We start from the raw sequence: 10,012 nt of genomic DNA, 5'->3' as shown, positions 1-10,012 counted from the left end.
TATAAAAATAGATAGGCCAACCCTCGGATTCTTTATAACAAGCTACGCTGTTAAAAGCAAATTTTACCATTATATGTTTTAATATAAGTTAAGCTTTGTTTAATTCTTAATATTAAGTTGGCAACTAAGTAAGTGCGGTTTTCACTCTTAGACGTTTCAAATAAAATTTTAGGTTTGCTAACGTGGTCCAAATGTAAAATACTATTTGTAATTGGATGTAAGCAATTCCCGCAATATTTATACTTGTTCATCTGTGGACAATTAAGCTGTCAATTTGTTACAAAGAGTTTTTGATCGATTAAGTAGTTTTCGTCTGGGATTCGTTGAAATATGGAAAATTAAATAGAAGTTTTTTGTCATATTTTACATTATAATTTTTGCTAATTTTTGCTTGAAAAAAGTATCTTGAATTTACAAAAGATTATTGGCTATTTATGGTGACCAAGCCTTGGAAACGGCGGCGTCAAAATTGGTTTTGCCTAATTTTGTTCTGGTGATTTTTTATTCAAAGATGAAAAATGCTCTGATTGCACTGTTGAAGTTGATTGAAACTGAACTACTTTGAACTGTTATCGCCAACCGAATGATCAATTCTAATGTCTACCTCAAACAATTAACGAAATTGGCTGAATTGGCCTGAATTGGCAAATTGAAACAGAGTGGCCAATTCAAGCAAATACCACTTGATTTATTCTATTATTGGCATCACATATATATTTGGCTACTGGGCAAATATTATTGGAGTTTGGTTGGGATGTTTTGCCACAACCACCATATATATATATATGTGATGTAGCAAAACATCCCAACCAAACTCCAATAATTTTTGCCCAGTGGCCAAATACATATGTGACACCATCTGGTTACTCTCTGTTTCGATCTTTACAAAACTCTTTGAATGCTAAACAATTTAATGATGGGGGCAAATTGCACCTGACTCAGTTTTTCGCTTATAAAAGCCAGAAGTTTTATGAAAGTGGGATAATAATGCTGCTTGAAAGATGACTTAAGGTCAGTGATCAAAATGGACAATTTATTTTAGAATAGTTCTATGGAAAAATGTCTTTGAAATTTTAATAAATTTCCGCACTTAGTTGCCAACGTGATCCATATTGTTTTTGGCGTGCACTTTATTGATAAAAAAAATCTTAAGAATTAACATGTGGTTAAGCTAAAGGGGTAAAGGCCCGTCTTTACCGATTTAATAGTAAACTAGTGTTGTATGGCTTCGTGCCTCGAGGCAAATTGCTGGAACTTACCGTATCATAATAAAATATTTGAAGAATTTCAAATGTTTTCAAATAGATTATTTTTTGCACATTTTGCTTTATATCTCGAAAACAGTTAGACCTGTCTTTCACAAAAACTAATCACCACTTCTCTCTATCATTACGAACTGAGTGTTTTTTATTCTTATAAATCCAATGGTCTGTTCTCTCCAGAGGTCACTTTCTATTTTCTGCGTTCTTTGCTTCGTATCTCCAAAACGGCTGGACCTGTTTTGCCAAAAACTAATCGGCCATTCCGTTAATCAGTCTCCTGATTAATGGGAATCAAATAAAGTTTGATATTTTTTTATAATTCAAACGCTTATCATATCGTAGGCCTATAATATTTTAGTATGTTATTTAGTAGACTAAGAACTCTCTATACAAAATTTCATCAAAATCGTAAAAAAGAATTGTCAAAAGTTAACAAAATTGAAGCCATTATATATATATATATATATAATAATAAGAACTTGAGCTGATTAATTTTATGTGACTTGTGCAAAGCTATTTTCTGCGCTCTTTGCTTCGTATCTCCAAAACGGCTGGACCTGCCTTTGCCGAAAACTGATCAGCGCGTCTCCTTATTAATGGGAACTAAATGATTCTTGAATATTTCAAAAATGATGAACGGTGTTCCAAAAAACATTGACGAAAAATTGTACCCACACATACATATATACACACATACATCAATTTTTTTAACGTATGCCAAAATGTTAAGAAACTTCCGAAACATAAAGATACATGCAATAATTTTCATTTTCGATTTTTAGACGATTACTATAACTTACCCTACGGAATACAATAAATAATTGTATTTATAAATTCAAAAGCGTAGTAAATCAGACACTGAATAAAATAAAATTTTAATTGTAAAGGTATTTATATCATTATTCTGTTCTAAATATTAGGTAATAGGTTCGTTTCCTGTAAAATATATAGGTATTTTATAAATATTTCATTTTCTTATTGATCGATACGGATCTGCTCTCGATATAAATTTGTCACCTTATATCATATTCTCGATTTAGATCGACGCAATTCATAAAATTAATTTGATATTTCAATTTATGGTGGTCTAAATATAAAATTTTTGACACCTTTACAGCTTTTCGTGAAAACATTTCGTGTTCCGTTTATAAAGTCCCTGAGAAAGAGCAAGAGAGGAGGATGCTGTTATCGCTTTATCTCCTTCCTACTTCCTATGAGCACGAGAGCCATGACGTGCAGGGGCAACGAGCCATCAACCAAACAAATCGACTCAACTCTTCTTCTGCTTATCGTTAGTAAACCGAAATTGCTTCGGACAGCATTTCTAAATGTTAGTTGATAGTTTAGTGCCATAAGTTAATGGGATACATTAAAACGAGGTTAGTTTTTTGTTAGAAATATGTTTTGTTATTTGAAAATGATTTATGATGTTCAGTCATTATTTTTATTTTTGCAATTATAATTAGTTAAGTTTAGTTAATTAGTTGTTTTAAATTTGTTTAAGTGAACATGCTTATATAGAGAATATGTATAATGACTATAAGTTATCTGATATATAAATCGTATCAGGTAAGTTAATTTGTTAGGTTTACACTTTGCATTTTTTTTCATATTTATTACTTATACAAATAGATATGTTGTGGTTTACAACTTTTTCATCCCACGCTCTCCCCACCCCCCATGTGTTTTTAAAAAAGTTTTGCGCTTTTCTTAACTTTTCTAATAATTCAATTTCATAAATACTCAACTTAATTATTAACTTCCAGCAGGGTAGGGTAAGTTATAGTAATCGCAAAAAAAAGAAAATGAAATTGGCTTCTGAACAAAAATGGATGTATATGTGTGTGAGTGCGTGTATGTGCGTGTGTGTGTGTGCGGATACAAATTTTCGTCGACGATTTCGAGAACACGGATCAACCGATTTGAGTAATTCAAAAAACATTCGATTCGTATTGATAAGAAGACGTGCTGATAAGTTTTTGGCAAAGCCAGATCTAGACGTTTCGAAGATACAAGGCAAAAAGTCCCAAAAATGATAGTTAGATTCAAAAAACTTTTTATTACATTGACAAAATGAAGAACTGTTGAAATTTTTGGGAAGACAGGCCTAGCGGTTTTAGAGATCCAGTAAAAAAGTGAAAACCATTGGGCTGACAAAAATTATCATTAGACACATGCACATCAAATTATCATATATTTTATAGATATTTTAATAGTAAGAACATATTTTGTTCTATTTCTATGGGTTCCGTACCAATGTTTATCCGTTATACAGCAACGCGGCTCCCACGCGCTTTGATCGTTTCTAAGCAGCTAACGTATCGCGATTACTTTGAAAACTAGCTGTAAGTGGAATTCTGTCTTAAGGCAATTAAGACATCGTGCCTGAAGGCGAATTGCTGAAACTTCCCGTACCAAAAAATATTATTTTTTTAAAAACGATTAACATTTTTGAAAAAATTTTACTTCAAAATAATTAGATTTTTGAGAAACTATAAATTTGACAAAAAATTACTTTTTTTTGAAAAAAATTTTTTTTTTTTGAATACAAAATTTTTTTGAAAAGAAAAATGTTTTCTTTATTTTGACATATTTTGGAAATTCTGAACTGTTTTTCAAAGCAATCGTACTGCTTGAACTGCATAGAGACGAAATGTCAAAGCGCGCAAGTGCCGCGCCGCTTTCTAACGCATAAGCATTGGTACGGAACCCATAGGAATGTAAAAAAATATATTCTTATTGTTAAAATCTCTATTAAATATCTGATAATTTGATATGCATATATCTAATGATCATTTTTAACCGCCGAATGGCATTTTTTTTACTTTTTTCATTAGATCTCCGAAATCGCTAGACCTGCCTTCATGAAAATTTGGTCAATTCTTTATCTTGTCAATATAAGTGAAATGTTTTTTGAATTATTCAAATCGGACGCTCCGTTTTTTTAAAAACTGAGTTACCGTTTTCGACACTTTTTGCCCCGTATCTTCGGAACGGCTGATGATTTTTTATGGTTCAACCGTCTATCATATCGTAGGTTTACAATATTTTAGTGTGTTATTTAGTAGACTGCTATCTTTATACAAACTCTACCTTTACACAAAGATTTATCAAAGTCGTTCGATGTAATTCAATAAGGACTCTGATTAAATTTATGTCTATCGAGTCTAAAGAAAATTTTCTTTAGGATTACCAGAAAATGGTAATACTGATATTGATTGATTTTGAATATTTAAAAATCGATCGAAAGATATCAGTTGGGAGACGTACTGATTAGTTTCTGGCAATGTCATAGATGTTAAAAAAGAAAATGTTATGTCTTTAACACATTGACGCCGGGGCCGATTTTGGGCTGTGAGGCGGCGCGTGGTTGTTGCCTTCGAAATGCGGGTCACCGGTGGCCCAAGCCGCCCTGCAAAACAGTCTCGTGCTGGTCACCGATGGCTCACGCCGGCGTGAACTGTTAAATAAACTCACAGTGGTGATAGAGATCATGGTCTAACTTAATCTAAACTATTATCATAAAATATTATAGTTGTTGAAAAGTTGTTGGATTTTAAAAAAGGATTTTTTTGACATACTAGATCATGACTGTGTACTACAGTTAGTTCAATTTTAGATATCTCAAAGAAAATGCCACTTACAGCTAGTTATTATTATCTGTAATACTGATTACTCTTCAATTTCCTTCCTGAGAAGAGCTATTTCTACTTGGAAACAATATCTCTACAATAACTTTTCAAAATAAAATATATTACTTTACTAGCAGTATCATATTATTTTAGTAATTTTCGAAAATTAATTTATTATTAAAATTAATATGATTAATAAATTACTATGGATATTTGCTTGTTTTTGTGTAATCCAGTAGTTTCCAACCATTTCGTACCTGAGAATTGGCGCCATCATGGCTTTATGATGCATACATATTTATTCAATTGAAGAAAAAAAATGAAAAAATTAAGAATACATGAAACCAACGAAAGTTTAAAAGAGAGTGTTAATTGAATAAGTACAAACTTTAACAAAAATTATTTTGTGCGTTTTTAGTATGCGTAGCTAATAATCAGACTCAACATAAGTGAATCCTAGAATATACTGTTAATAAATTGAAATAATTTCTTTCATACACGGGCTAATTTCGAAACACGTTTTATGATCACACAGTTAATTTTGTTGAATATTCAATGTAGTAAACCCATTAACTTAAGAAAAAATAGTATTATAATTATATAAATTGTTTATAAATGTCTAATCGTAATCGAATAAATAAATAATTTTTCTTTACTAGGTGAGACTCATTGACTTCTCAGAAAAGACTTAATATATTATAGAAATAACTTAATTGAATGAAATGATGCAACGCATAAGATGGAACAAACAGCGTGCTGGAATAGCTGCTTTAAGTTTATTGCTGCTTTATCTTGGTCTAACAGCAAGAACGATGACTTTTAAATATTCGCGCGTTGTTGATGCCAAACCGAAGTTGGTATGGGATTACGTTGCTGACTTCAGTAACATCAAGAAGATCAATCCAAGCATGTGAGTTTGAAAATGACACTTGTTGATTTGTTTTTGTTTTGACTATTTTTGGTATTTTTTTTATCAAAATGATCCCACAGCTTTTTGCTGCGATACTTTATCTAATTATAGTTGGTGTAATTTTTTATTTGTTATTCAAAATATAAGTATGGAATTTCATAATTTGGTTGTTTTGGAATATTCACAAGTCATGTTTAGCAACAAAATCACTTCGACGGTAATCAAACGTGAAATTCAACTGACAATGAGTATAAAAATTTGAAAAGGATGTATAATAATCACAAACAAAAGAAATCATTCGATTGGCAATTAAGTAAGTGTGGATTTATGTTAGAAAATCAAAGACATTTTTTTCATTGAACTTATTCACTGTATTCTGTATTTCTTTGTGTATTTTGCTCAATGGCTGTTTGTCACCTTCAGAGGAGCATAATATTTCCACTTTCCCAAAAAACTGAAACAGGTACAATTTGACTTCATTGCAATCATTGAATTGTTAACCATTCGAGAAGTTTTGTAGTGGTCCAAATCAAGAGAGTAAAGGTCTTGAATATCTGATAATGAGGGATGTGGCAAAACATTCTAAACAATCTCCAATCATTTTTACCGAGTGGCCAATGATCTCAATAATGGAATAAATCACCACTCAGACTGCTTTTCTTGAACTACTTTGTTTTATTCCGTTACTTGTTCAATGAAGACATTAGAATTGAATGTCCCATTAGGTAAGAGTAAAAATATAATTCATTTGTAATCAACTTCAACTGGACTATTAGTGTGTTTTCCATCTTTGAGTAAATAATTTGAGCAAAACTAATTTTGATACTGCCGTTCTTTTAAGGCTCTGTCACTATAAACATCTTTTGGCGTCCTCCTGACATGTAGCAATAATTGTACAAACAACATGAACACTAGAACCTCCGTCTTTTGTTTTCTGGTTTGTGAAGAGTGAAATACCTCAAGGTTAAGATTTCAGCACATGTTCCTTTCTTCGTGGTCACCAGATGGTTTCTCTATACGAGGTGTGTTCAAAAAGTACCCGGAATTACTAATAATTAAATTTCGCGGGTCTGGAGTGTCTGATTGTCAAAATTTTTTTTTTATTGTGTTGGTATACATGCCCCTAAAGTATGATGAAATTTTCAGCTATATTCACTGTTTACTTTGTCTGTGGTAGTCGCTAAGGTTCGACGTGTTTTTCTGAGCTCGGCGATTTTTACAATGGAAGAATTGAAAAGTCAAAGAATTTGTATTAAATTTTGCGTAAAAAATGAAATAAAGTGTTGCAAAGTGCAAAAATTCACCAGATATGGCTCCGTGTGACTTTTTCCTATTCCCAAAGTTGAAGAGACCCATGAAAGGACGGCGGTTTTCCTCGATTGAAGAAAATCGCTGAGAGTGCTCAAGGACATATAAAAAAGTGAATATCAAGGGTGCTTCGAAAATTGGAAAAAACGCTGGCATAAGTGTATTATATCTGGGGGGGACTACTTTGAAGGGGACCACATTAATGTAGACGAATAAATAAATATTTTTTTGAAAAAACGAAAATTCCGGGTACTTTTTGAACAGACCTCGTATATTATTTTATATTAGTGAGTGAAACACTGCTTAATGCGTATAAGTATTTAATTTAATCTAGAAATACAAAATATATGCTTGAGGTATATTGACTCTTTTTAGAACGGAGGAAAACAAAACGCGGTGAGAAAGCATAGTTCACTTTATGTAGTTTGTACAATTATGGCTAGATGTTAGGAGGATGCCATAATCTTATAACTTTTTGTGAGCTTAAGATGCCTTTTTACCTTTGAAAATAAAAAAACTACAATATGACAATTTTTCATTTGATTTTCTATCTTTTAACCATCTCTAAACAATCGATCAAAAAACTCTTTTATACTGATTGTAAGCGCCCGGCGCAATGTTTATTAAAAAAGTCAATTAAAAATCACTACGCACAGGCACTTAATTACCTCGAAGGACCAGATATAATTTATCATTAGAATGGCTATATCAGACCTTTAAAAATATGTAAGTTAAATAAGTTGGTTAGTTAATAATAGTATTTATTTGTATGATGTTTACGGTTCAAGTTATGCGTACAGAATGGATAATTTCTTATAACTATCTTAGTACCTAGAGTAGGGTACGAAATTATTTTATTACAGATTAGAGGGAGTTCAGTATATAGGTAGAGGGAGATGGATAAATAAAATTTGTGAGGCTCGAACACTGATTGATAACTGAATTGCCTACTATCCAATAACAAAAGGTATTTTACATTTGGACTTACATCAGCACAATTAAAAATTCGATTTAAACAATGGAAGACTGAAAGTCCCACTTACTTCGTTGCCAAATCGATATTTCTAATACACAATTCTAAATTATCTAAGTTTAGGCCTATGTTTCATATAATTTTTTATCATTATTATTGATTCAAAGGCTATAAATTTCATTTGATTTAAAATTCCAATTTGCAAACCATAAATTGATTGATTTACCTTAAAATGTAATTTAATATAATGGACACATTTAAAGTTATAATAATTCTTTATACCTTTATCAAGTTTCATGGAGATTTTCATAAAAACTGTAATACTATTAGAAATTACATTAGGTCTTTCAAAATTTTGAAAAAATAATAATTTAATAATTGTGCGAACAGTATCTGTTAGTTTTGTAAATTTTCAATATAAATAATAATATGTATGCAGAAATATGTAGAATTCAATAATCAGGTAGTATTTTAAATTTTATGACAATAGTTTTCTAAAGTGTATATTATTTTCAGTTTAGCTAATATTGATAAACTTATTTATGTTTTAAATGTTTAATACAATACAATTAAATGTTACATGAACAAGTTACATGTAACAATGGCATTTATATTCCCATGTTTATCAGTTTCCATTTATTCATATTATTGTATGTTTCAGTTTAGATTTTTCTATCATTGATGAAAGTGGTACATATGATAAATGGAGCTATTCAGTCACATATACTGAAAGATTGTCTCAGTGGCCTTATCTTTACAATGTGGGGCATGGGCATTTTTCAGTGAGGCCTATCAATGAAAAAGTACACAGTTATATTATAGAATCAAAGCACAATACTTGCTTCTTTAGTGGATTTTTATGTTGTAAGTGTAACATAAAAAATTTAAAAGATTAGAATATTGAAATATTATGCTAATAATATTTAATCTGAATATATTTAAAATTCATTAATAGATAAAACAGTGAGTGATATGACATTCAAACCCACAGTCGATGGAAAGACTACTTGTGAAGAAACTGTACAATATCAGTGCCCGGGTTTATTTGCATTATTTTGTAAATCTGAGGTAAGCTATCAAAGGACTGCGATTATGAATAATTTAAGAAATCATTTTACATGGAAACATTAATTGTAATTTGTTTTTTAAATAAAAATATATTTTTTCAATTAAAGTTTTATTATCTGTTCATGAACCTTAGATGTATCAACAGAATGTTTTTTCATTTAAAACCTGTCACTAATTAAAATTTGGTTCAAAGTTCAGGTTCATGTTTGTTGTTGGTGTTAATATATTTTCACACTTTATACAGTCAATTTTGATAAACAATTAACTCTTTATTTCAAATACTTATGAATTTTATAAAACGTATTTGAAGTATCACCTTCATCATTAATCTAGGTTCACTCTTTTTTCTTTGCTTTCTTATTCTGTTTGTTTTCAATCAGATAAGAATTTTTTTTTCACCGGCTGCTGCTGAACTTTTGCAGAAAGACTCGGTTTCTCCTAGACTGTGCACCTTTCCCTCCTTTCTTTTTTCTTTGCACAGCCAATGTTTATTCTCATTTTTTAAATGAGCCACATCTACTCCGCGGTATTGCCCTCTGATTCCAATCGTTGTTTCAACTTCTGAAGTTTCCGGTAGCGCTTCTGTTATTATCGTTTTATAATTTTATAAAAATATTCATTTTATAAAATTTAATTTTTAATAAACTTCATCCTGGGGAATTGTAACTCAATTTGACAGGTGCAGTGATTACATGTCTTTTACCATTCAAGCTCTTATAATTTCTTGGGAGTAATCAAAGAGGTATGTGCCACTCTTTGAAATATGAAATCTGTGCTCCTTTAGCTTTTCGTGGAGGTCAGTAAGTGTTCGGCAACTGCAAACATTATCTGATAGATCCTTGAAGCTCCAAACATAGCC

General features: G+C 30.9%; 1 protein-coding gene across 1 annotated transcript; it reads left to right on the top strand.

The window, feature by feature from the left end:
• The first annotated feature begins 2,383 nt into the window (after positions 1–2,383).
• LOC113371146 lies at positions 2,384–9,216 on the top strand. The gene is made up of 4 exons (XM_026611790.1): positions 2,384–2,641; positions 5,554–5,804; positions 8,747–8,949; positions 9,041–9,216. Exons 2-4 carry the CDS (start codon positions 5,617–5,619, stop codon positions 9,214–9,216), a joined length of 567 nt encoding a protein of 188 aa, XP_026467575.1. The 5' UTR covers positions 2,384–2,641; positions 5,554–5,616.
• The last annotated feature ends 796 nt before the right edge of the window (positions 9,217–10,012 follow it).

Source organism: Ctenocephalides felis, unplaced genomic scaffold (assembly GCF_003426905.1).
Source record: "Ctenocephalides felis isolate EL2017-DRISC unplaced genomic scaffold, ASM342690v1 CF-g0.4_SCAFFOLD_01492, whole genome shotgun sequence".
Lineage (NCBI taxonomy): Eukaryota > Metazoa > Arthropoda > Insecta > Siphonaptera > Pulicidae > Ctenocephalides > Ctenocephalides felis.
This window is presented reverse-complemented; position numbering and strand designations above follow the sequence as displayed.